General features: G+C 46.1%; 1 protein-coding gene across 38 annotated transcripts in view; it reads right to left on the minus strand.

Moving 5' to 3' along the window:
- p4ha3 (prolyl 4-hydroxylase, alpha polypeptide III) overlaps positions 1-16,696 on the minus strand; it is an 86,817-nt gene extending 70,121 nt beyond the window's left edge. For 26 of the 38 annotated variants that reach the window (XR_015509147.1, XR_015509143.1, XR_015509150.1 and 23 more), the window contains exons 1-3: positions 16,380-16,696; positions 14,519-14,673; positions 14,197-14,414 (exon numbers count right to left, since the gene is read on the minus strand). Coding sequence is in view for 24 of the 38 variants with exons in the window: in XM_087283789.1 (XP_087139915.1) it covers positions 14,197-14,414; positions 14,519-14,673; positions 16,380-16,561 (555 nt within the window). In the remaining 14 variants the exon portion in view is untranslated. Of the gene's footprint in view, positions 1-8,262; positions 8,515-14,196; positions 14,415-14,518; positions 14,674-16,379 lie in introns of those variants that run through there. The other 12 variants (XM_087283799.1, XM_087283793.1, XM_087283791.1 and 9 more) reach the window with 3 other exon arrangements.
- Between the last annotated feature and the right edge of the window lie 11,181 nt (positions 16,697-27,877).

A 27,877-nucleotide genomic window follows, 5' to 3' on the forward strand; every position in this document is an offset into this window, starting at 1 on the left:
ACAATAGTTATTACTTAAGTACATTCCACAATTATTAACCCAACATTGGGTCAAATATTATCAGACCCAACTGTTGGGTAATTTTTTTGTTGTGTCATTTTTGTTGGGTTAATACAAACCAGCATTTGTTTTAGAGAGTATGCTAAAGCATTCGTTAACAAAATGCTGTAAAATTATAATAAATACAGTGTATTTAATAATACACTTGACATTAAACTTACCAGCCACTTTATTAGGTACCAGGTTGGACCCCCTTTTTGCCTTCAGAACTGCCTTAATCCTTCATGACATAGATTCAACAAAGTACTGGAAATATTCCTTAGGGATTTTGGTCCAGATTGACATGATAGCCTCACGCAGTTGCTGCAGATTTGTCGGCTACACATCCATAATGGGAATCTCCTGTTCCACCACATCCCAAAGGTGCTCTATTGGATTGAAATCTGGTGACTGTTGAGGTCATTTGAGTACAGTGAACAGGACACTGACTACATTGTCCTGTTCAAGAAACCTGTCTGAGATGACTTGCACTGCATGACATAGCATATTATTTTGCTGGAAGTAGCCATCAGAAGAGGGGTACACTGTGGTCGTAAAGAAATGGACATGGTCAGCAACAATACTCAGGTAGGCTGTGGCGTTGACACGATGCTCAATTGGTACTAATGTGGCCAAAGTGTGCCAAGAAAATATTCCCCACACCATTACACCACCAGATGCTCTTCTGCATACCTCGGTTGTAACGATTGGTTATTTGAGTTACGGTTGCCTTTCTATCAGCTCGAAGCAATCTGGCCGTAGTCCTCAGACCTCTGACATCAACAAGACATTTGTCAATAGATCAGCAGTTTATGAAACACTAAGACCAGCCCCGACTAGCACCAACAACTATGGCATGTTCAAAGTCACTTAAATCACCTTTCTTCCCCATTCTGATGCTCGGTTTGAACTGCAGCAGATTGTCTTGACCATGTCTACATGCCTAAATGCATTGAGTTGCTGCCAGTTGATTGACATAGACAGGTGTACCTAATAAAGTGGCCGATGAGTGTATTGTGGTATTTATTTACTTTATTTAGTATTTATCCTTAGTGTTTTATTAGCAAAACAATACAACTTGGTGCTTTGAATGATTTTATTTGAGCCATTAGCCCCTTTCACACAGTGATACCGGTAAATATCTGGAAAATTTCCAGAACGACTGTTCACACAGGCGAGGACGTTACGGAAATTTTCCAGAAAAGAGCATTCACACATCCATTCCAAAATACCAGTAAATTCTGACATCATTCACCACAAATGAGCTTTAAACGGCTGCGCTTGTATTTGTAAACATTTGACTAAATTACAGACTCTGTGGATGATCAATATTGTGAACAACTTTCGCAGGATCACTTTCGCATGTCGAGATGTTCATAATATGTGCGTGTGCAGGCGCTCACAGGCTGTTTCACAGGCACACGCAAAGCTTGAAGGTAAACAAACAACGGCTTATCATAAGCATCTCATCGATGATTATTTACACAGTTGGCATTAAGAAGAACATATAAACGTGATCTGACTAACTTCTAGCAGCTAAATGTGTCTGGAAAAATATTCAAAGGCTTTTATCCTCACAAACCGCGCGGACGTAAATGCGTCTGACTGTTTTTTTTTTTTTTTTTTTTTTTTTTTTTTTTTTTTTTTTTTTTTTTTTTATTATAGTTTTGAAACATTACATAAAGTAAAAATACAACAACTGAGATATATATTATATCCATAAACATTACTATAATTACAATAATCAAAAGTAATGAAGTAATATATAACAGGAGAAAAAAAAATATATAAAAAATTGCAAAAGAAAAAAAAATAAATAAAAAAATAATAAATAAGATAAAAAAAAACAAATATTACAAAATACTTCTATACATATAAAATAAAATAATAACTTAGGATACACTCATCGACTACAGCGGGGGATCAGAACTAGAAAAAAATTCCTTCATGAAAACTAACATTAAATCATTCTTTTTGTTTTTAATTTGCATTAGAGACTTTTTCAGATTTTCCATTTCTAATAAAAAAATATTACATTTTGGTACACATTTCGCAAATTTCTGTTTATGTATAAAATATTTACCTTGTAAAATGTAGAAGTTAACAACATACTCGAATGTTCTTTTTGTGTGTGAAAAAGTGCAAATCACATCCTTTAAAGATAGCCTGTAATTAACATTTCTTTGCCCAAATAACACGTCACTAACATCATTCCAAAATTTACGAGAGGCATCACAGTTATAGAAAAGATGAGATAAGTCTTCCTCGTGTATATTACAAAATGTGCAAGTACTCTCAATATCCATGAATTTAGATAAAGTTGCTTTGCAAGGATACATTTTGTGAAGTATTTTAAAGTGCACTTCTTTAACCTTATTTAAAAGGCAAAATTTAAAGGGTATTGACCAGGTAGCTTTCCAATTAATATTAATAATTTTTTCATTCCAATAATATTTCCCTCTAGGGGATATTTTGTGTTTAGATTGAAAGACTTGTCTAATTTTTTTATTATTATATGATGGAGAAAGTATGTCAACACCGTCAATTTTTAATTCTGGGAGTATCTTTTTAACGCCTCCATAAGAAAGGTGATTATTAATTAGTTGTATTAAGCCAGCTGGAATAGCCTTAACCACTTGGTGAAATTCTTTAAAAGGAATTGGAAAGTTATGTATCCTCATAAAATCTTCATAAGATAGTATGTTTCCATTATCATAGAACAAATCTGTAACAAAATATATGTTTCTTTGATACCATTTATGTAAAAATAAAGATTTGTTTCTAGAGGTAATGAGATAATTATTCCATAAGAGAACTTTATGAGGAGAAAAGTTATGCTGAAAACAAATTTTCCAAGCCAATAATACTTGCTGGTGAAATTTGGACAATTTGAGTGGCAATTTTCCAGGAAGATAATTGCATCTCAGGAGAAAAGACAGCCCTCCAAGCTTCTGAAAGATAAATTGAGGTATAAAGAACCACATCGAGTTTTCATATTTTAGACAATTTCTTAACCAATTAAGTTTAAATGTATTGTTAATATCAAAAAAATCTATCATCTCTAATCCACCTTCTACTCTTTTACCTGATATAACGTCCTTTTTTAATTTATGTGGTTTATTTTTCCATATAAAATCTAAGAAGGATTTGTTAATATTTTTGGAAATGTCATCACTAACATGCATAGAAAGAGCAGGATAAACAAGTCTAGATAGGCCTTCAGCTTTGGATAGTAAAACTCTTCCAAAAATTGTAAGATCTCTTTGCAGCCAATTATTTAAAATAAATTTAGTTTTCTGAATTTTTGACACAAAATTAAGTTGTTCACAAGCAGTATTATTTTTAGAAATAAAGATTCCAAGGTATTTCACAGAGTCTTTAACAGGAATATTTTCAATAAATAAGTCCATAGAATTATGTATGAATAAGATTTCGCATTTGTGAAGATTTAATTTTAGACCAGACGATTTTGTGAATTTGGAAATACATTCTAGGGCTGTTTTAATTTGGTATTTATCTTTCAGAAACAACGCTGTATCATCTGCCAATTGTGAAAGTTTGATTTCTCTATCAAATATCTTTAACCCCTTAATATTTTGATTATTTCGAATTTGAATAGAAAGTAGCTCAGCAACTAATAGGAACAAAAAAGGTGAGATTGGACAGCCTTGGCGTACACCACGACAAATTTCAAATCTTTTAGAGGTTCCTTTATTTAAAATGATAGAACTATTAATATTTTTATAAAACATTTCTATAATATCAATGAAATTGTTACCAAATCCAAATACTTTCAGTGAATGAAGAAGAAAGCCATGTTCAATTGTATCGAAGGCTTTACAGAAGTCTAAAAACAATATTAGAGCCCCTGAATCAATTTGGTCCGAATAGTCAAGGAGATCAAAAATAAAACGAATATTGTTACTGATATGTCTGTTTTTCATAAAGCCCGTTTGAGATTCATGTATAATTTGGTTTAGCCCTGATTTTAATCTTTTGGCATATACCAATGCAATTAATTTGTAGTCTATATTCAACAGGGTAATGGGTCTCCAATTATCAATCTCTAAAGAATCCTTATCTGGTTTAGGGATTAGGGAGATTAAGCCTTGTTTCATAGTTGTGGTTAATTCCTTTTTTTTAATACATTCATTAAACATTAATAAAATTGGCTCTTCTAAAATATACCAGAATTGTTGGTAAAATTCACATGAAAGTCCATCAGGCCCTGGACTCTTGCCTTTTTTTAAATGTCGGAGAGCTAATTGCAATTCTGTTCTCTTAAGATCAGAATCGCATATATTTTTAAAGTCATCATTTATTACAGGAATATAATTTTCTATATTGCTAGTAAACGAGTTACCTACATCCAAATTTAGATCTGATTGGTACAGTTTTTCATAAAAAGTGCTAACATAGTCTGAAATTATTTTAGGGTCCTCACATAATATATTATTAATGCGCAATGCAGATAAAGATTTTCTTTTAAAATTTCTTTTTTCAAGGGCAAAGAAATAAGCTGTATTTCTCTCTCCTTTTTCTATCCATTTAGCTCTTGAACGTACAAAAGCCCCATTCACCTTATTAGTATATAGATCATCAAGTTTTGTTTGTAAAGAAAATAGTTCACTCTCCTGAGTCGGGGAAAGAGCTTGTGCTTTCCAAAGATTATCAATTTTGTCCAACAATTCTGATTCCATATGGTCTTTGGCCTCTTTTATTTCCTTACTTCTTTTGATAGCTAAATGTCTGGATTTAAATTTAAATAGTTCCCATTTAGAGACAAAGCTTCCCATCCCTGAATTAAATATATCAGTGGCAAGAGCCTCAATATTTCTTATAAAAATATTATCTTCTAAAAGTGTGTTGTTAAGTTTCCAGTACCCACGAAGGCTATTTAAGTTACGAGCTGTCTGTAGAGACATGTTAATCATAAGGTGATCTGTAAAAGGTACATAGTGATGAGAGATGTCCTGAACATATTGTAATAAATCAGAAGAAATGAGAAATAAATCAATTCTTGATTTTAAGGTTTTGGAAGCATTACTCCATGTATACTCATGTACATTGCTATTAAAGTAACGCCATGAGTCTACTAAACAAAGTTTTTTACATAGTGCATCGATAATATTACCACTTTGAAAGCAATGTTGTGTTTTCTGTGGAAATCTATCCATAACATTATCAGGAACTTCATTAAAATCACCAGCAATTATTAACTTGGCATTTGGAGTTGTCCTAAGCATATTTTCTAATATACCAGAAATATTAATAAAAAAAGAACTATTCGCGGTATGACAATTAAATCCATAAATATTGCAGATGATGAATATGGTATTTTCTGATTTAACAGTCAGTATAATCCATCTACCATTAGTAGAAGATTTGGAATTAATAATTTCTCCTTTAAACTTATGAATTAATATAAGAACCCCAGCAGATTTATTTGATCCATGACTGAAGAATATTCTATCACCCCATTGGGCTTTCCAAAATTTTGTGTCATCATCTGAAGAATGTGTCTCTTGTAAAAAAATAAAATCAGCATTATAACGTCTACAAAACAGAAATATACCTTTTCGTTTGGTAATGTCTCTTAAGCCCCGCACATTTAATGAGATAACTTTTAAAGAATTAAATTTGTCCATAAGTTATGCAATAACTGAATAAACAACACAAATAAAATAACGATAATATTAAGCTAGATAGCTATAGAAAAGCTAAGAAAATGAAAACTCAAAATACGTTAATAACTTAGCTAAGAACTGCTACTATAAGTACCTAATACAAGAATTAACTGAACGTCAAATGGGTCGATTAGCCCTTGTAATAATGGCAACATTTTAAACCTGGCAATTATATGCTTAAACATTCGAACCTGCAGTGCAATTAGAACGGAGTGTCATTTCAAATAGGCTGTAGTTTATTCGGCTGGATTAGCAGTGATTCTCTTGTTGTTAATGACAGCAAAGGGACCGCTAAAGCCGGCTTTCTTCCCTTCTTTTCGAGCCGCCTGGACGAGAGGCCAGAGTTTATTCCGACTTTCAATGTCCGATTTGGAGAGGAATTCTTTGATGTGTAGGCCATTCTCTCTGAGGTATATGGAGCTTTTGGCTTCCATCCAAATTATGTCGCGGTGTCTCCTTGTCGCGAACCGTATAATGATATGACGCGATGAACCATCCGATCGTTGTTTGCCTACACGATGAACCACATCCACAGCATCCTCCAATTTGTCCTTGATCCGCGGGACCACCCTTGCCAGATGACCAATAGCTGTCGTTCTAATGTTTTCCTCTTCGCGTTCTTTCACCCCGAGTAATTTCAAACACCATCTTCGACTGTATCTTTCCAGGTCATCAACTCTTAGCTTTAGAGAAGTATTTTCCTGTTGCATGTGGTGTATTGATGATTCAGCCTTACCGATCTTTTCACCGTGACAGGCAACATCTGACAAAAGTCGATTAACAGTGTCAGATAAAGAGTTCACCGCAGCCGTAGTGATTTCAATGGAACTCTCAATCTGAGTAATCTTTTGAATAACCGAATCTTGCTTAGAATTCAAGGACTGGATGGCGTTGAAAATCTCAGCAAGGGACACATCATCACTCTCTTTTTTCTTCTTTCCCGGTGGACTTTTGCTGGGAGTTGCAAATAAAGGATCGTTAAAGTTCTTATCGTAATCATGTGCAACAAGTGAAGAGTCCAGGTGTTCGGATTCATCCATGTTTTTGTCTAATGAATCATTCGACAGGCGTCCTTCCAGATTCCACGAGGTATGCAGGTTCCTTTTAGTACGTTTCTTGCCCATTAAATATTTAAAGGTGGATTCACATCAGCCTCTGTAGTTGATTAATATCGTTACACATTCCACCAACTGGACATAATTTGACCCTTTATCGGCTTTTTTTCCTCACGAGGTGCATTCGCATCTGCTTAGCGCGACGCCATCTTGGCCCAAATGCGTCTGACTGTTGTGATTGGCTAAAGCAGACGTCTCACGTCAGCACGCTCTAGACGTGCATGCGCTTATTACGGGAATCTTCCTTCTGCATTCACACAACGCAGCATTCCGGCAAATTGCTGGTAATGTTACAACTTCTCTTTCCGGAAAATAGCCAGAACGAATTTACCGGTATTTTCAAAAAGGACCTGTTCACACATACAACCTTTCCGGAAAATTGCCGGCAATTTTCCGGAAAGGTCTGTATGTGTGAAAGGGGCTATTGAAGTCATATGGAATGTTGAAATCATTGCTGGCTCTAGAGGCTGGAGAGCTCTCAGATGTCATCTAAAATATCTTAAGTCTCAGGGAAATGAAAGCTTTAGCGAAGGTTCTACCAGGAAGACTGAGATGTCACGTCATTCATAATAATTATCTCGTCAGCCTATAACAACCAAGCAAGCCATGTATAAAAGCTCATCTAAACAATCTGTTTCGCTGTATTCAGGTGACGTTGCGGAAGTTTCGGTCACGGTGCGGAAGTTTGGACTGCCAACGTCGTTTACGTCTCACAAGTTTGTTCATTTCTCTGTTCGTGTTCACGTAACAACTCAAAGTTGAAGGTTAACAGCTTCGTCAATCACTTCATTTTCGCCATTGATTGATTTCACCATTTCGCTTTCGTTATCCGCCGATCGTACATTTAAATGTCCTTGCATCGGGTTGGGGTTGCTAGCTTTTAGCACTTCTAACGTTGGCTCCTAACGTTACTCGCAAAAATGTACCTCATAAGTTAGCTGGAGACCAAAATGAACATGGAATTTCACCGAAAACAGCCAGGTTAAACACTCTCAATCTGCTTCATTGGGATTTCACGCCATCTTCATCTGCCATTCCATCTCGGTATACTCTGTTTATTACCTTAAATCGTTACGTGTATACATAGTCTGCATGAGGTAAGTCTAACTCTTGTTTCATTAACGTCATATGAAGTCACTGAATTATGATATGCAAGTTAATGTCTGAAAGAGCACATATCTAACGTTATGGCCTCTCATCATTTCGTTCTAAATGTTTTCCTAGCTGGAATCCACATTTTTAAACAAGTCTTATACCATAAAGCTAGAGCCGTGATGCAGACGCAGACAATACGGTATCGGTTCAGCTTGAACGTTAAATCAAAACCTATCATTGTCACGGTAGGATACTATGGTAGGAAGACGAACGAGAGCTTCTGTAAAACACTGCAACTTAAAACACAGAAATTGAGCATCATTTACCGTGCGAGACGAGTGTCTGCTGGGCAGTCCTTCGCTGACGCGGAGTTACAGGTAACGTTAACTTGCAGCCTCCATTTCACTGCGATTGAGAAATAAACTCCATTTCTCAGACTGTTGCCCTTTGACTTGTTAACGTGACGTTTCCTCTCCTTACGGCCGTTAAAGAGCTTTACTTGTGAATCCATAACATAGCGAGTTTTCTCCGTGTTTATCATTGATCTGCTGTAATCGCCGCTAAACTTTATCAGTGTCACTCATTGGCGAACAGCGCCAGCCGTTAGAACCAATCGCAGCCCTTTCCGTCGAGGACAGTTTACGCGTTGAGCCAGTATGGAAGAACGTTGGGGCCAAAACGTCTTTTACAAACTCTTTATTTAATATATACGTGTGTGTGTGTGTGTGTACATATATTTATTATAAAAAAAAAAAAAAAAAAAAAAAACCGCGAATTCACTCGCTAAAGTTTAAAGCGAGCAGGACATACGCTTTCGTTTATTTGCTATGAATGCTAATGTTGCCATGTACATGCTCGTTTGTTTTTTTTTTAGAGTACAGTTCCGACTGTTCGTATTAAATGACAACTCGTATTACTAATAATACGTACAAATACAAATCTTTTTATACTGTTCTTGTGCTATGAATTAAAATATAATCGTGTGGAAAGCATCATCAATGCACCCTGACGTACCATAGTATCGGGTCGAACCAAATCGATGGCATAATTGCAAACGAACCGTAAGACCAGTGCAAGTTCACTCCTTGAGCAGATATGCTGTTTCAATAAACCAAGATGTTACAGCTACTGGTGGTGGTGGTCCAGTTGGGTTTTATGGCACTTCGCGTTACATGACATCTCGGATTACCAGTTTCTATGGTCCATCGGGTTCTTCCATATAGCTAGGTCTATTGCGGCCTCTTTAACCATGGCTTATCGTTGCCTTTCATCTGCATTTAATGTGACCCTTTAAAGTAGCACTTTTTCATGGACATAACTGTTCAATATTGCAATTTCGGTATCATCACAATTTAACTTTCCTTACATAAGCATAATTCGATTAATTTATGTATCATCGTATATAATGTGATTTAGCGCTGTATCACTGTAATTGATCTTGATCTGTGTATGCATGCACCTAAGCTCTCTAATCCTTATTTAACAAGAATGAAGGTAGGCTACAGGTGCCATACTTGCTACATGCTTTCAAGAGGTTAGCTGCTTTCGTTGTCATGTTCACTTACAGAAATATTGAGGTCTCTTAATGAATGAATTTATTTTCATGCAAAACGGCGTTCGCTATAAAAAAAAAAAAAAAAAAAGACTTGTCGCAATCATAACTCTAAAATGCAATATGATTATTTAAATAATGTGCACTTTCGGTTTCATTTTCACTGCTGAGTGCTGTTCGTACTTCGCTCGCAGCTCTCAAACGATCACTCTGTGCCACAAACTGAATATTATTTACAAATTTATTACCCGTTTTTCACAGCATATGTAGTTTCGTTCAATAAAGTAGATGCATGCACGGCAATCATTAACTAGGGCATGCAACCGCACAATCAGCAGCTCGCGTCATGTGTGATTCCCAGAATTCGGAGGTGTCCATGTCGCTGAGCAACGTGTGTGAAACAATGAAAAGACTTGTGCAGCCGCCTTTGCTTCTCTCCTAAATTTGAAAATAGGTTTGGCAGAATCGTAGAAATGCTGCATTAAAAGTCTTGGTGGTCAAATTGAGATCGCAATTTCTTTCCGATTAATTGAGCTCAACAGGGCTCCGTCTCGCACAGCAAGCCCAACGGAGCTCCGTCTCGCACGGCAAGTCCAACTGGGCTCCGTCTCGCACTCTCAATGTCTTCGGCCCGTCGGGGCACTCTCAATGTCTTCGGCCCGTCGGGGCACTCTCAATGTCTTCGGCCCGTCGGGGCACTCTCAATGTCTTCGGCCCGTCGGGGCACTCTCAATGTCTTCGGCCCGTCGGGGCACTCTCAATGTCTTCGGCCCGTCGGGGCACTCTCAATGTCTTCGGCCCGTCGGGGCACTCTCAATGTCTTCGGCCCGTCGGGGCACTCTCAATGTCTTCGGCCCGTCGGGGCACTCTCAATGTCTTCGGCCCGTCGGGGCACGCTCTCAAAGTCTTTGGCCCGTCAAGGCACACTCTGAATGTCTTCGGCCCGTCGGGGCACATTCTCCCTCCTCTGCCCGTCGGGGCACACTCTCCCTCCTCTGCCCGTCGGGGCACACTCTCCCTCCTCTGCCCGTCGGGGCACACTCTCTCAAATTCTTTCGATTGATTGTGCAGCTCTAAATTATACCATACTGAAATTTTCATTACCTAAATCCCCAAGTTCTGTTTAGCTCAACGTACTGCTGTTTCTGCTCTCTTATGTACAACAGCGTGTAGAATGTGACTGCAGAGTAAGCTAACCGATATTGCTATCACATTTTTAGAAGAACGAAAGCAATGTAATCGACCATATAAAAACATCAGCAGGACAGGGCTGCGCTACAACTTATCGTCTATATAAAAATCCCAACAAGGAAAATCTTAACTGTTGGATATTTTATTTTTGGGGGTAGTCATTGCCTACTATTAGCCCCAGACAGGACCCAATCATAATTCAGGGGATTCAATATTTACTCAGATTTTCTAAACAGCTAGACATTAATTGTCGTAAATCACAATAGATCCTTAATTTCATGGGTTTCATACAAGGTAACCCCGATCAAGCCCAATGGGGCTCCGTCTCGCACCGCAAGCCCAATGGGGCTCCGTCTCGCACCGCAAGCCCAATGGGGCTCCGTCTCGCACCGCAAGCCCAATGGGGCTCCGTCTCGCACCGCAAGCCCAATGGGGCTCCTTCTCGCACCGCAAGCCCAATGGGGCTCCTTCTCACAATGTCTTCGGCCCGTCGGGGCACGCTCTCAATGTCTTCGGCCCGTCGGGGCACGCTCTCATGTCTTCGGCCCGTCGGGGCACGCTCTCAATGTCTTCGGCCCGTCGGGGCACGCTCTGAGGGCCTACTCACACTATGCCAACCGTGCTGAATCTGCTTCAAGCACGGTTCACTTGGCTGGCCCTGGCCCGGTTGGAAGAGGTGGGCCTGAGTGCGGTTCATTGGGCTTTGGCGCGGTACGCTTGTGTGTGAGTGCGAAACGCGCCAAAGCCAGAAACTGAAAACGAGACGCGACTTTTAAGTGATTGTTTCATATGGATTTATTATTCAATCTTACTGTTCAGTGAACGCAAACTGCAGTAGATTTATTAAAGACGCAAACTTCTCACTGCACGACAGCCCTGCACCTTCAGCAGACCACCTCATTCCTGCAGCAGCAGCACGAGAGCCTTATTATTGTTTCTGAGCGCCAAAAGTGGCGGATCTGTTCGGCAAAATATCTGACTGCGTGTCTCCGCATCCCTAAGGACTGTTTGGTGAAATATTTGACTGGATGTCACTGCATATCAAACGACTGACACAATATAACTAGAGAAATCTCCTCTGTGTGGCTGAGTGAGAGCGCTTCTCACTGAACAGCGCAGCAGCGATGACGTAAGTGTGCCGAGGCCCGTTCGTGGTGTGAGTGCGGGCTGTCGGGAGAGACGGGAAGGGGGTCAATCGTGCTTTGGCCCAGTTCAAGGCAACTGTACCTAGTGTGAGTACGGTCTGAATGTCTTCGACCCGTGGGGGAACACTCCGGATGTCTTCGGCCCGTCAGGGCATGCTCTCAATGTCTTCGGCCCATCGGGGCACGCTCTCAATGTCTTCGGCCCGTCGGGGCACGCTCTCCTTCCTCTACCCGTTGGGGCAATCTTTCTCTCCTCTGCTGGTCGAGTCAACCTCTCTCTCCTCTGCCGTAGGGGCTCTCTCTCTCTCCCCCTCTGCTTTAAGGGCACTCTCTCTCTCTCCTCTGCTCGTCGGGGCACTCTCTCTCTCTCTCTCTCTCTCTCTCTCTCTCTCTCTCTCTCTCTCTCCTCTGCCCGTCGGGGCACTCTCTCTCTCTCCTCTGCCTGTCGGGGCACTCTCTCTCTCCTCTGCCCGTCAGGGCTCTTTCTCTCCCCCTCTGCCCGTCGGGGCATGCTTTTTTCTGCCTGTTGGGGCTCTCTCTCTCTCTCCCTCCTTGGCATGTCGGGGCACGCACTCTCTCGTCTGCTTGTCGGGGAACGCTTCTTCTTTTCTGCCCATCGGGGCAATCTCTCTCTCTCTCCCTCCTCTGCTCGTCGGGGCATGCTCTCTCCTCTACCCGGCAGGGTATGCTCTCTCTCTCTCTCTTATCTTCATTAGGGCTTCTAGCATCTATTAGCCTAATCGCGTGCTTCGTTTTATCTTCATATTGGATCTCTTATATACCTCTCTGCCCGTCAGGGCACTATTTAATCTCCATTTTTACCTTGCGCGATTTGCATGAATATACAATGTAAGATATCTCATCTATTGTCATTCTGTTTTAGGATTGCTACAAAACTGAACCATACAGTTTTGCCTTTTTGGGGTTGGCTTCGCCCTGCCTTCATCTTCAGGCAGGATCTGCCAGCTCATCCAGAGTTCTGCACTATAGACGGGGCTTATGCCAAAGAACTTTATGAAAGGACTGTAACGAACTCTCATTCATGCAAACAATTCACAATAAATGTTCAAACGTTTGTCTGCCTCCTAGAGTCTTTCTGGTAGAAATGAAAGCTTTAGCGAAGGTTCTACCAGGAAGACTGAGATGTCACGTCATTCATAATAATTATCTCGTCAGCCTATAACAACCAAGCAAGCCATGTATAAAAGCTCATCTAAACAATCTGTTTCGCTGTATTCAGGTGACGTTGCGGAAGTTTCCCTCCATCCTCCCCATCACCACCACCACCAGGTTGGCCTCGTCTCCACTCAGGGGGTTGGCTTCGCCCTGCCTTCATCTTCAGGCAGGATCTGCCAGCTCATCCAGAGTTCTGCACTATAGACGGGGCTTATGCCAAAGAACTTTATGAAAGGACTGTAACGAACTCTCATTCATGCAAACAATTCACAATAAATGTTCAAACGTTTGTCTGCCTCCTAGAGTCTTTCTGGTAGAACTAGAACAACATGAGGGTGAGTAGTTTATAATAGAATTTTCATTTTTGGGTGAACTAACCCTTGAATGATGTTAAACAAGTCCTTCTGCAGAAAATAAAAGCAGCTAATTCAGATGTTACCATTTTAGATTATGATTTTTACTTGGATTTGGGTCACTGCAGTATTAATAGTTTTAAACAATATTTTTATATCAACATTTTCAGTTTTCTTATTCATTTAAGGGGCGTCTTGGTGGCGCAGTGGGTAGCAGAATTGCAGCAGAGCAAAAGGTCGCTGGGTCAAGCCCTGGCTGGGTCTGTTGTCATTTCTGTGTGTAGTTTGCATGTTCTCCCCGTGTTTGTGTGAGTTCACTTTAGGTTCTCCGGTTTCCCCTACAGTTCACGAACATATGCTGTAGGTGAATTAAATAAGCTAAATTGTGTGTGAATGCAAGCATGTACGGGTGTTTCCCAGTGATGGGTTGCAGCAGGAAGGGCATTCGCTGAGTAAAACATATGCTGGATAAGTCACTGGTTCATTCCGCTGTGGCGAGCCCTGATTAATAAAAGGACTAAGCCAAAAAGTAAATGAATGAATGAACAAATAAATGAATATTCATTTAGGTTAAAGTTTTAGTAAATTGGTCTGTCACTTAAATGATTTTTAACATGGCCCATTTTACTTAGTAGTTGCACTGAACAGTGGTGAAATGAACAGATGTTGTTTAATACAAGAATGCAAAAAAAAAAGGCATCAGTCACTAAATAAATTGAGCAGTAGGCCTATGGAATCTACATCAGTAAAAGTGCTCAAGCGGGACCACATTTTTTCAAGAGGCTTTCCCAGAGATTCACAAAACTTTCAGAGCATGACTGCTAGTGTTTTCTCAACACTTACCTTTCCAACAAGAAAGCAATCATCCCCGGAGAGCATATCGGACACAGAGAGTTTGTAAAAGTCAACAGGATCAGATATTTGCTGGAAGTGACCTCGCACAAGGCTCTCTACGTGCAGATTGTACACATCCTGAAGTCTCATCAGCCCATGCGCTGCCCCCCGAAGGTCCTCCAGTTTGGGCAAACTGCTTTCCATCCTCCTGTAGTCCTCCCTAAGGACTTACAAAAACAGTACATGGGGGTTGTGAAGCGAGCAAATCAAGCCCAAAGTAAAGTATGGAAAAGCTTTCACTTGATTTAGTGTGTGAAGATCTGCAAACTACCTTTAATGTTTTCTTCAGCTTCAGTGCTATGGACAACATTCAACCATTCGGATTTAAGTCTTTTGACCAGTTTAAATGCAGCAATTGGATTGGCTATGGGATCTGATGGCTCGTTGTATATCCCATCATGCAATGATGTGACTCTCGAAAAGAACCTGAAAAGGGATTATTAAATTTAAATGCGTGTAAATTTAAATCAACCAAATTAAAAAAGGGGACACTTTTCACTGTTGGTGGTGTACAGTAGTTGAAAACATGAAACAAAAATGTATCATTAAAAAACATAAACAAATTATTTGAAGGTGATATTATCACATAATCACTCAAATAAGTAATGATTACTTTTAAATACCTGCAAGAAAATAAAGGTTACAAAAACGTTTTTTGCTTTGTCAACAGTTCTATAAAGAACTATTTATTTCTTAATGTGAAGAATTAAAACTGAAACAATTAATGTTTCAGTAATGTCAGTTTGTGTGATGCATGCTTCAGTGAATCAAATGTATGTATTTATTTAAGTAACACCTAATTTATTAATAAATGAATGTATTATGATGATTTATAAATAAATAAATGTAATTAAGTTGTCAATGTTTTGTGGGATAGGCTGTTTAGTGTATTCTGACCTGATTAGCTATTTTAGCTTACTTTAGGCCAAACTACTCTATTGAAAAAAAAAACAGCTTAAACTAGCCTAGGCAGGTTGACCAGCCTGGTTTTAGAGGGGTTTTGGCCATTTCAAGGCTGGTGTCCAGCCATTTCCAGCATGGTCTTAGTTGGTCATGCTGGGAGATGACCAGCTAAAACCAGCTTGACAAGCCTTGCAAGGCTGGTAGCCCAGCCAAAACCATTTCTAGTTTAAACAAGGCTGGTCAAGCTGGTTTTAGCTGGATTTAGCTGGTCATTTTTCAGCCTGACTAGCTAAGACCCGGCTGGAAATGGCTGGAAACCAGCCTGGAAATTGGCAAAATCCACTCTAAAATCAGGCTGGTCAACCAGCGAAAACCAGCCAACCAGCCGGGGCTGGTTTAAGCAGTTTTTTTTCCAGCAGGGTATACAAATTCATCTAATTTGAATTTACTTTTAGGCTATATGTAGAAACAAACAATATTTCATGAGAAAAAAAGCCTTGTGAACTTTTACAGTGTGTACAAGTGCTCTGAATCTGCTGATTTAGACTGTTGAGTTACTTTTTTTTCTCACATAGACTGAATTATGCTAATCACAATGGTAACATTATAGGGGTGGTCAAATGGATATCTATTATTTTAATTAATAACATCTTTAATTAATAACATTAATTACTAAACAATAACATGGTTTTAATGGCAATAACAGAACAGGTATTGCTGTACACACCGCATATCAAGTATAGTATAAATTCCAGTGTCAGACATTTAAATTTTCTGTCATTTTTATTTATTTGACCCAGTTAAGAACTGTTAAAGTATATTAATTTGTTTCACGGAAGAAACAAGCTACCCAAAACTAAACGTTCTGTCATCATTTAATCACACATCACATACCTGTTTGATTTTCTTTGTTCCGTTTAACACAAACGAAGATATTTTGAAGATACCAGTTTTCAAAATGTTTTCTTTCAACTCAATTAAGAAACTCATAAAAGTTTTAAACCACTTGAAAGTTAGTAACGAGTAAAAGAACAGTTTTTGGTTGAATTTAAGGCAACCGTGATGTCCGCTATTTGCTGATATCATGTTACTTGTTGTTGTAAGTATAAGCATGGCTCTGTCAAACAACTGTTATAGTAATAAGAAAATTTATAAATTATTAAATTATTTAAAAAAATGAATCCCTATTTAAATACATTCATATATAAATGAATATGTCGCTGTCTTACCGTTTAATATCTTCCAGTCTTTGTGCCTCGTGTTCAATGTATATTATTAAGTGATCGATGAGTTTTCTTTCTGCAGAAACAGCCTGATTCACGCTCAACATCGAAGTGAACATCTCGCCGAATGATTCGTCCGGCATATTAAGTAAGTATAAAACTATAAAAAGGGTAAAGCATGAACACATCTTAACAAGGAAGATTATAAAAAAAGATCTCACATAGTAAAGGGCAGACTGTATTATTCCACAGCTTTTCTTTCTTCCTTGGTGCTCACCAGGACATGAAAAAACCCGCACAGCCCACGATGAGCCATCAGCATTGATGTGTGTGTGTGTGTGTGTGTGTGTGAGTGAGAGAGAGATAGAGAGAGACAGAGAGGGTGGGTATTAAGTAATAAGGTACATAATTAACTCATTACCTTCCACACTGACTTCAAAACTCTTTTCAAATAAGTAGAACTAATTTTCACTACACTCATTTAAATTTGATAGAGTTGACTGTTCGGTTTTACCGTGTGAGTGTGTGCATTTGAAGACTAGACAAGTTTTGGGCTATTTTTAGACGTCTATTAAATTTTCTTTGGCAGACCAAATTTAACCTTGTTTTAGTCAAGCCGATGATGTTAAGATGTGTATTAGACGTCTATTAAACGTATTTTAAATTCAAAAATCCATTTTTCAGATTCACAAGTTTAAAAAAATCACAAAGAGACAAAATATCCTAAAGAATCTGAATATTAACTATAATAAATCTTACAGAATTGAAAAATAAGTCTGTTATTTGCAATTAAATGAGTCACAAACATGTGGAGCAAATGTGTCCTGTTGCTAGATGAGTCGTTTTGTATAGAATTTTTTTCCTAACAAAATTAAAATGAAAATTCAAATGTTTAAAAGATCAATTGATAAATCAAATGCTCAAACTATAAATCAAATCCTTAAACCGACATGGCAAATGGTAAATCAAATCTTCAAACCAACTTCGCAAATGGCTGAATCAAATCCTCAAACCGACTCAGCAAATGGCTGAATCAAATCCTCAAACCGACTCAGCAAATGGTGAATCAAATCCTTAAACTGACTCAGCAAATGGTGAATTAAAAAGTTCAAACTGACATCGCAAATGATTAATCAAATTCTCAAACCGACACTGCAAATGATGAATGAAATCCTCAAAACGTATCCTCAAATTCTCAAAATTCTATATAGAGTGGAGGAACTATGACGTCACCTTGTAGGCTAATCAGCTGCTAGCATAAAACTAATACCTCGATAAAATTCCTAAAGGATTTTCCCATAGGCTTTTCGAAGATTGCAAATAATAAGCTCTGTGTTCAAACACTGTTTATTACATTTACACGTTTTGTCCAGCCAGATAATCCTCACACGAAAATACAACTTTTAGCACTTTTAGATCTTAAATGCAAATGCAAGAATTGAATAGCTAAACATTAGGCTATAAACAGACTACAATGCCCTCGGGGCGCTCGCCTGTGATGTCAACACAACCCTGCTAGAGACAACTTTTCAAGCTTAGTTTTATTTTTGTTAAAGTGGAGTAAAGCACATTTGTGGCAGGCAGAGCCATGGCAGTGCAAAGAGGCACATGTGTGGCAGACAGAGCAGGGGAATTTGAGAGAGGCACATGTGTGACGGGCAGAGCCGTAACAATGGAGGGAGGCACATGTGCATTGAGCAGAGCCATGGTAGTGGAGGGAAGCACATGTGTGGCACGCAGAGATGTGGCAGTGAAAGGAGGCAAATGTGTGGCAGGCAGAGTCGTGGCAGTGGAGGGAGGCACATGTGTGGTGGGCTAAGCCATGGCAGTGAAGGAAAATACATTTGTGGAAGGCAAAGCCATGGCATTGGAGGGAAGCACATGTGTGGCAGGAGCACCGAGGCAAGGGGCACTAAAGAGCCCAGACTGCAAGCCCAGGGAGAATGTCTGGCCACAGGGACAGCTCGTTTGGCCAGAATGGTTTGAGGTGGAGGGCAAGGGGCCCTCAAGAGCCCTGACTGCAAGCCCAGGGAGAGTGTCTGGCCCCAGGGACAGCTCGCTGGGCCAGGAAACCTTAATGTGGATGGCAAGGGGCCCTCAGGAGCCCAGACTGCAAGATCAGGGAGAGAGGCTGGACCCTGAGGCAGCCTGCTGGGCTCAGAAACCCTGGATCTGGAGGGCAAGGGGTCCTCAAGAGCCCAAATTGCAACACCAGGGAGAGGGGCTGCCCCCTGGGGCAACCCGCTCGGGTCAAAGACACTGCAGCTGGAGTGCAAGGGGCCCTCAAGAGCCTAAACTGCAAGCCCAGGAAAAGTGGCTGGCCCCTGGGGCAGCTTGCTTGGCAAGAGAACCTTGAAGTGTAGGGCAAGGAGCACATAAGAGCCCAGACTGCAAGCCCAATGAGAATGGCTGGCTCCAGGGATAGCTCGCTGGGCCAGACAGGCTTGAGGTGGAGGGCAAGGGGCCCTCTTGAGCCTAGACTACAAGCCTAGAGAGAGTGAAAGCTTGCTGAAAGCTTGCTGGGGTCAGAGGACCTGTGGGTGGAAGGCAAGGGGCCCTCAGGAGTCCAGACTGCAAACCCAGGTAGAGTGGATGGCCCTTGGGGCAACCCGCTGGGTCCAGACCCTGGAGCTGAAGGGCAAAGTGTCCTCAAGAGGCCAAACTGCAAGCCCAGGGAGAATGGCTGGCCCCTGGGGCAGCTCACTGGGCCAGAAAGTCTGGAAGTGGTGGGCAAGGGGCACTCAAGAGCCCAGACTGCTAGCCTAAAGAGAGTCTCTGGCCCCTGGGACAGCTCGATGTGCCAGAGAGCCTTGATGTGGATGGCAAGGGGCCCTTAAGAGCCCAAATCCAGCACAGGGAGAGTGGATGGCCCCTGGGGTAATCCGCTGAGCTCAAAGACCTTGGAGCTGGTGGATAAGGGGCCCTCAGGATCCCAGAATGCAAGCCCATGGAGAGTGGCTGGCCCCTGGGGCTGCCCTCTGGGGTCAGAGATTGGAGCTGTAAGTGGAAGACAAGCGACCTTGAAGTGAAGGGCAAGGGGCACTCAAGAGGCCAGACTGCAAGTCCAGGGGGACAGTGGCTGGTTCCTGGAGCAACCCGTTGGGGTCAGAGACCTTGCAGCTGGAAGGAAAGGGGCTCTCAAGAGCCCAATTTGCAACCCCAGGGAGAGTGGCTGGCACCTGGGGCTGCTCACCTGGCCAAAGAGCCTTGAAGTGGAGGGCAAGGGGCACTTAAGAGCCCAGACTGCTAGCCTAAAGAGAATGGCTGGCCCCTTGGGCAACCAGCTTTGGTCAGAGAACTTGGAGCTGGAGGGCAAGTGGCCCTCAAGAGCCTGGACTGCAAGCCTAGGGAGAGTGGCAGGCCCCTGGGGCTACTCACTGGGCCAGAGATCCTTGAGCTGGATGGCAATGGGCACTCAAGTGCACAGACTGCAAGCCTAGGGAAAGTGGCTGGCCCCAGGTACAGCTCGATGTGCCAGAGAGCCTTGAGGTGGATGGCAAGGAGCCCTTAAAGTGCAGGGCAAAGCCTTAAAGTGGAGGGGCACTTGAGAGCCCAGACTGCAAGCCTAGGGAAAGTGGCTGGACCCTGGAACAGCTCGCTGGGCTAGATAGCCTTTAGGTGGGAGGCAAGGGGCCCTCAAGAGCCCAGACTGCAAGCCCAGGGAGAATGTCTGGCCACACGGACAGCTCGTTGGGCCAGAAAGGTTTGAGGTAGAGGGCAAGGGGCACTCAAGAGCCCTGACTGCAAGCCCAGGGAGTGTGTCTGGCCTCAGGGACAGCTCGCTGGGCCAGGAAACCTTAATGTGGAGGGCAGGGGGCACTCAAGAGCCCAGACTGCAAGCTTAGGGAGAGTGGCTGGCCCCAGGGACAGCTCGATGTGCCAGAGAGCTTTGAGGTGAATGGCAAGGAGCCTTTAAGAGCAAAATCAAGCCCATGGAGAGTGGCTGGCCCCTGGGGGTGCCTGCTGGGGCCAGAGATTGGAGCTGGAGGGAAAGGGGCCCTCAAGAGCCCAAACATCAAGTCCAGGGGGAGTGGCTGGCCCCTTGGGTGACCCACTGGAGTCAGAGAACCTAGAGCTGGAGGGCAAGGGGCCCTCAACAGCCCAGAATGCAAGTCCAGGGAGAGTGGCTGGCCCCAGGGGCAGCTTGCTGGGCAAGAGAGCCTTAAGGTGGAGGGCAAGGAGCCCTCAAGAGCCCAGACTGCAAGCCTCTGGAGAGTGGCTGGCCCTAGGGACAGCTTGCTGGGGCCAGAGGCCCTGTAGATGAAAGGCAAGGGGCACTCATGAGCCCAGACTGTAAACCCAGAAAGAGTGGCTTGCCCCTGGGGCAGCCCGCTGGGGTCAGAGACCCTGGAGCTGGAGGGCAAGGGGCCCTCAAGAGCCAAAACTACAAGCCCAAGGAAAGTGGCTGGCCCCTAGGGCTGCCTACTTGGCAAGAGCACCTTGAAGTGAAGGGCAAGGGGCACTTAAGAGCCCAGACTGCAAGTCCAGGGGGGAGAGTGGCTTGTCCCTGGAGCAACCTTGGGGCAGGCCACTGGCATTAGAGACCTTGGAGTTGGAGTGCAACGGGTCTACAAGAGCCAAAACTGCAAGCCCAGGGAAAGTGGCTGGTCCCTGGGGCAGCTTGCTGGGGTCAGAGGACCTGTAGGTGGAAGACATGGGTCCCTCAGGAGCCCAGACAGCAAGCCCATGGAGATTGGCTGGCCCCTGGGGCAGCACGCTGGGCCAGAGAGCTTTGAGGTGGAGGGCAAGGGGCACTCAAGAGCCTCTGATTTAAGAGCACACAAGAAAACTCAAGAGGCGAGATTGCAAGCCCAGCGAGAGTGTCTGGCCCCAGGGACAGCTTGCTGGGGTCAGAGGACCAGTAGGTAAAAGACAAGGGGCCCTCAGGAGCCCAGACTGCAAGCCCATGGAGAGTTTTTGGCTCTTAGGGCAACCCACTGGGGTGAGACCCTAGAGCTGGAGGGCAAGGTTTCCTCAAGAGCCCAAAATGCAAGACCAGGGACAGTGGCTGACCTTAGGGGCACTCCGTGGGGGTCAGAGACCTTGCAGCTGGAGGGCAAGGGGCCCTCAAGAGCCCAAACTGCAATCCCGAGTAGAGTGGATTGCCCTGGGGCAACTTGCTGGGCCAAAAAGGCTTGAAGTGGATGGCAGGTAGCAGGTGAAAGTCCCAGACTGCATGCTCAGGGAGAGTAGCTGGCCCCTGGGGCAGCCCGCTGGGGTCAGAGACCCTCGAGCAGGAGGGCAAAGGACCCTCAAGAACCCAACTGCAAACCCAGGGAGAGTGACTGGCCCCTGGGGCACTCTGCTGGGGTCAGAGACCATGCAGCTGAAGGGCAAGGGGCCCTCAAGAGCCCAAACTGCAAGCCCAGAGAGAGTGGCTGGCCCCAAGAACAGCTCGCTGGGCCAGAGTGCCTTAAAGTGGAGGGCAAGAGACACTGTGCTGGTTCCAGTGTTATACCATTTTGATCCACTTGGTGGTAGTGTTCTGTTAATTTTATCATTATATTAAGAAGTGACCTTTCACCTAAACACCAACCATTTTGAAACATTCAGTCGATGCTGACAGCCACACAGTCTCTCAGACCTCAATCTGTCTATTCATTTTGTATTCTCTTATAGAAGCTTTGTCTGTAAGTACCAAAATATTTCATAAGGATTTTGTGTGCATTAAAAACTAATATTGGGGACATATTTTATTTACTTAGTAAGACTGCTTTTGATCAGCAGTTCAAGCATCCACATCATTATAGTGTTACTGTATGTGCGTTTCTTTCGATTGTACAGTAATATTTCTTAAATTCCCATTTTGTTACGTTTGTTTTCTCTCTGTATTTCAGTTTTACTCTGTTCGATATACATTGGAAGTGGTGGTCACAATAAATTCCATATTACAGTTCAATATATCAGTGGAAAGAGTTGTCTATCTGTCAAGTTGAAGAAGGGGAAATCTTACGAGGGCAGAATAGGCACTTAAGAACCAAGACTGCAAGACCAAAAAGAGTCTCTTGCCCCAGGAACAGCTTGCTGGGTCAGAGACCCTGTAGGTGGAAGGCAAGGGGCCCTCAGGAGCCTGACTGCAATCCAAGGGAAAGTGGCTGGCGCTTGGGGCTGCCCCCTAGGTCAGAGACCTTGTAGCTGGAGGGCAAAGGGCCCACAAAACCTCAAACTGCAAGCCCAGGGAGAGTGGCTGGCCCCTGGGGCAGCTCCCTGGGCCAAAGTGGCTTGAGGTAGAGGAGAGGGAGCACTTAAGAGTCTCATACTGCAAGCTGAGGGAAAGTGGCTAGCACCAGAGGCTCTGTTGTCGAAAGGAAAGGGGTACTCAGGAGCCCAGACTGCAAGCCCAGGTAGAGTGGCCCCAGGGACAGCTTGCTGGGCACAGAGGACCTGTAGGTGGAAGGCAATGGTCCCACAGGAACCTAGACTGCAAGCTGAGGGAGAGTGGCTGGCCCCTGGGGCATCCCACTGCGGTCAGAGACCCTGGAGCTGTAGGGCAAGGGACCATCAAGAGCCCAAACTGCAAGCCTATGGAGAGTGTTTGGACCCAGGGACAGCTCACTGGCATCAGAGGCCCTTTAGTTGGAAGGCAAGGGGCCCTCAGGAGGCCAGACTGCAAGCCCATTTAGAGTGTCTGGCCCCTTGGACAGCTCTTTGGTCCAGATAGCCTTTAGGTGGAGGGCAAGGGGAATCCAAGAGCACAGACTGCAAGCCCAAGGAGAGTCTCTGGCCCCAAGGACAGCTTTGCTGGGGTCAGAGGCCCTGTAGGAGGAAGGCTAGGAGCCCTCATGGCCCAGACTACAATCCCATTGAGAGTGGCTGGCTCCTGGGACAGTCGCTGGGGTCAAAGACCATGGACTTGGAAGGCAAGGGGCCCTCAAGATACCAAACTGAAAACCCAGGAAGACCCAACCCGCTGTACCAGGGAGCATTGAGGTGGACGGCAAAGGGCACTCAATAGCCCAGATTGCAAGCGCAGGGAGAGTCCGGCCCCAGGGACAGCTTGCCTGGGTCAGAAGACCTGCAGGTGAAAGGCAAGGGGCCTTCTGGAGCTCAGACTGCAAGTCCATCAAGAGTGGCTGGCCCCTGGGGCAGCCCGCCGGGGTCAGAGACCCTAGACCTGGAGGGTGAGGGGTTCTCAAGAACCCAAAATGCAAGACCAGGGAGAGTGGCTGACCCTTGGGGCTTACCGCTTGGGTCAGAGACCCTGCAGCTGGAAGACAAGGGTCCCTCAAGAGCTCAAACTATAAACAAGGGAGGGTAACTGTTTCCTCGGGCAGCTCACTGTGTCGAAGAGTCTTAAGGTGAAGGGCAAGAAACACTCAAGATTATCAGACTGCAAGCCGGGGGAGGGTGGCTGATGCCAGGGACAGTTTGCTGGGGTTAGAGGCCCAATAGTTGGAAGGCAACTGGGCCTTCAGAGACCCAGACTGCAAGCCCAGGGAGAGTTGCTGGAATCGTGGGCAGCTTGCTGGGCCCAGAGGACCTGTAGGTGGAAGGCAAGGAGCCCTCAGGTGCCCTGACTGCAAGTCCAGGGAGAAAGGATGGTCCCTGAGTGGCTTCCTGGGGCAAGGGACCCCTTGGGTGGAGGGCAAGGGGGCCCTAAAGAGCCCACACTGCAAGTCCAGGGAGACAGGTGGGCCCCTAAGTAGTTTGCTGGGGTCAGGGACCAAGGGAAGGAGGGCAAGGGGGCCCTATGAGGCCCTGACTGCAAATCCATGGTGAGTGGTTGGCTCCTGGGTAGCTTGCAGGTTTAAGGCACCCCCTAGATGGAGGGCAAGGGGCCCTAACGTGCTAAGATTGCAAGCCCAGAGAGAGAGGTTGGCCCCTGTGTAGCTTGCTGGGGGCAATGACCCTTTAGGTGGAGGGCAAGGCACCTTCTGGGGCCCAGACTGCAAGTCCTGGGATAAAGGATGGCCCATGGTTAGCTTGCTGGGGGCAGGGACCCTTTAGGTGGAGGACAAGGGGCCCTATGGGGCACAGACTGCAAGTCCCGGGAGAGAGGTTGGCCCCTGGGTAGCTTGCTTGGGGCAAAGACCCCTTAGGTATAGGGCAAGGGACTCTTTGTGGCCCAGACTGCAAGTCCTGGGATAAAGCGTGGCCCATGGGTAGCTTGTTGGGGGCAGGGACCACTTAGGTGGAGTGCAAGGGACCCTCTGGGGCCCAGACTGCAAGTCCAGATATTGAGGGTAGGCAATGGGTAGCTTGCTAGGGGCAGGAGCTCTTTAGGTGGAGGGCAAGGGGCCCTCTGGTGCCCTGACTGCAAGTCCTGGAAGAGAGGTTGTCCCCTGGGTAGCTTGCTGGGGGCAAGTACCCTTTAGGTGAAGGGTAAGGAGCCCAGATTGCGAGGTGGGCCCCTGGGTAGCTTGCTGGTGTTAAAGACAACTAGTTAGATGGCAGGGGGGAAACTCTGGGTCCCAGAAAACCAGTCCAGGGTGAGTGGGGGGCCCCGAGGTAGCTTGCTGAGGTCAGTGACCCCTTAGGTGGAGGGCAAGGGGGCCCTCTGGGGCCCAGACTGCAAGTCCAGGGAGAGAGGTTGGCCCCCTGGGTAGCTTGCTGGGGTCAGAGGCCCGTAGTTGGAGGGCCTGGGGGCACCCTGGGGGCTATACTACAAGTCCAGGAAGAAAGTTGGACCCCTGGGTAACTTGCTGGGGTCAGAGGCCCCTAGGTGGATGGCCAGGGGGCACCCCGGGGCCTTTACTGCAAGTCCAGGGAGAGGAGAGGAGCCTTGGGTAGCTTGCAGGGTTCAGAGACCCCTAGGTGGAGGGCCAGGGGGCACCCTGGGGCTTCTACTGCAAGTCCAGGGAAAGAGGTGGAACCCTGGCTAGCTTGTTATGGTCAGAAGCCCCTAGGTGGAGGGCAAGGGGGCACCCTGGGGCCTCTACTGCAAGTCCAGGGAGAGAGGTGGAACCCTGGGTAGCTTGCTGGGGTCAGAGACCCCTAAGTGGAGGTCAAGGGGGTTCCCTGGGGCCTATACTGCAAGTCCAGGGATAGAGGTGGACCCCTGGACAGCTTGCTGGGGTCAGAGATCCCTAGTTGGAGGGCAAGGGGGCACCCTGGGGCCTATACTGAAAGTCCAGGGAGAGAGGTGGACCCCTGGGTAGCTTGCTGGGGTCAGAGATCCCGAGGTGGAGGGCAAGGGGGCACCCTGTGGCCTATACTGCAAGTCCAGGCAGAGAGGTGGACCCCTGGGTAGCTTGCTGGGTTCAGAGAGCCCTAGGTGGAGGGCCAGGGGGCACCCTGGGAACTATACTGCAAGTCCAGGGATAGAGGTGGACCTCTTGGTAGCTTGCTGGGGTCAGATATCCTTAGGTGGAGTGCAAGGGGCAAACTGGGGCTATGCTACAAGTCCAGGGAGAGAGGTGGACCCCTGGGTAGCTTGCTGGGGTCAGAGGCCCCTAGGTGGATGGCCAGGGGGCACCCCGGGGCCTCTACTGCAAATCCAAGGAGAGAGGTGTACCCCTGGGTAGCTTGCTTGGGTCAGAGGCCTCTAGGTGGAGGGCCAGGGGGCACCCTGGGGCCTATACTGCTAGTCCAGGGAGAGATGTGGCCCCCTGGGTAGCTTGCTGGGGTCAGAGGCCTCTAGGTGGAGGGCTAGGGAGCACACTGTGGCCTCTACTGCAAGTCCAGGGAGAGAGGTGGACCCCTGGGTAGCTTGCTAGGGTCAGAGCCCCCTAAGTGGAGGGCCAGGGGGCACCCTGAGGCCTATACTTCAAGTCCAGGGAGAGAGGTGGACTCCTGGGTAGCTTGCTGGGGTCAGAGGCCCGTAGGTGGACGGCCAGGGGGCACCCTGGGGCCTAAACTGCAAGTCCAGGGAGAGAGGTATACCCATAGGTAGCTTGCTGGGGTCAGAGAGCCGTAGGTGGAGGGCCAGGGGGCACCCTGGGGACTAGACTGCAAGACCAGGGAGAGAGGTGGACCCACTGGGTAGCTTGCTGGGGTCAAAGGCCCATAGATGCAGGGCTTGGGGGCACCCTGCGGCCTCTACTGCAAGTCCAGGGAGAGAGGTGGACCCCTGGGTAGCTTGCTGGGGTCAGAGACCCCTGAGTGGATGACCAGGGGGCACCCCGGGGCCTTGACTGCAAGTCTAGGGAAAGAGGTGGACCCCTGGGTAGCTTGTTGGGGTAAGAGGCCCCTATGTGGAGGGCCAGGGGCACCCTGGGGCCTATACTGCAAGTACAGAGATAGAGGTGGACCCCTGGACAGCTTACTGGGGTCAGAGATCCCTAGTTTGAGGGCAAGGGGGCACCCTGGGGCCTATACTGCTAGTCCAGGGAGAGATGTGGCCCCCTGGGTAGCTTGCTGGGGTCAGAGGCCTCTAGGTGGAGATCTAGGGGGCACACTGTGGCCTCTACTGCAAGTCCAGGGAGAGAGGTGGACCCCTGGGTAGCTTGCTGGGGTCAGAGCCCCCTAGGTGGAGGCCCAGGGGGCACCCTGGGGCCTATACTGCAAGTCCAGGGAGAGAGATGGACCCCTGGGTAGCTTGCTGGGGTCAGAGGCCTCTAGGTGGAGGGCTAGGGAGCACACTGTGGCCTCTACTGCAAGTCCAGGGAGAGAGGTGGACCCCTGGGTAGCTTGCTAGGGTCAGAGCCCCCTAAGTGGAGGGCCAGGGGGCACCCTGGGGCCTATACTTCAAGTCCAGGGAGAGAGGTGGACTCCTGGGTAGCTTGCTGGGGTCAGAGGCCCGTAGGTGGACGGCCAGGGGGCACCCTGGGGCCTAAACTGCAAGTCCAGGGAGAGAGGTATACCCATAGGTAGCTTGCTGGGGTCAGAGAGCCGTAGGTGGAGGGCCAGGGGGCACCCTGGGGACTAGACTGCAAGACCAGGGAGAGAGGTGGACCCACTGGGTAGCTTGCCGGGGTCAAAGGCCCATAGATGCAGGGCTTGGGGGCACCCTGCGGCCTCTACTGCAAGTCCAGGGAGAGAGGTGGACCCCTGGGTAGCTTGCTGGGGTCAGAGACCCCTGAGTGGATGACCAGGGGGCACCCCGGGGCCTTGACTGCAAGTCTAGGGAAAGAGGTGGACCCCTGGGTAGCTTGTTGGGGTAAGAGGCCCCTATGTGGAGGGCCAGGGGCACCCTGGGGCCTATACTGCAAGTACAGAGATAGAGGTGGACCCCTGGACAGCTTACTGGGGTCAGAGATACCTAGTTGGAGGGCAAGGGGGCACCCTGGGGCCTATACTGCTAGTCCAGGGAGAGATGTGGCCCCCTGGGTAGCTTGCTGGGGTCAGAGGCCTCTAGGTGGAGATCTAGGGGGCACACTGTGGCCTCTACTGCAAGTCCAGGGAGAGAGGTGGACCCCTGGGTAGCTTGCTGGGGTCAGAGCCCCCTAGGTGGAGGCCCAGGGGGCACCCTGGGGCCTATACTGCAAGTCCAGGGAGAGAGATGGACCCCTGGGTAGCTTGCTGGGGTCAGAGGCCCGTAGGTGGAGGGCCAGGGGGCACCCTGGGGCCTATACTGCAAGACCAGGGAGAGAAGTGGACCCATAGGTAGCTTGTTGGGGTCAGAG

This window comes from Danio rerio, chromosome 15 (assembly GCF_052040795.2).
Source record: "Danio rerio strain M-AB ecotype USA chromosome 15, GRCz13ab, whole genome shotgun sequence".
NCBI classification, from domain to species: domain Eukaryota; kingdom Metazoa; phylum Chordata; class Actinopteri; order Cypriniformes; family Danionidae; genus Danio; species Danio rerio.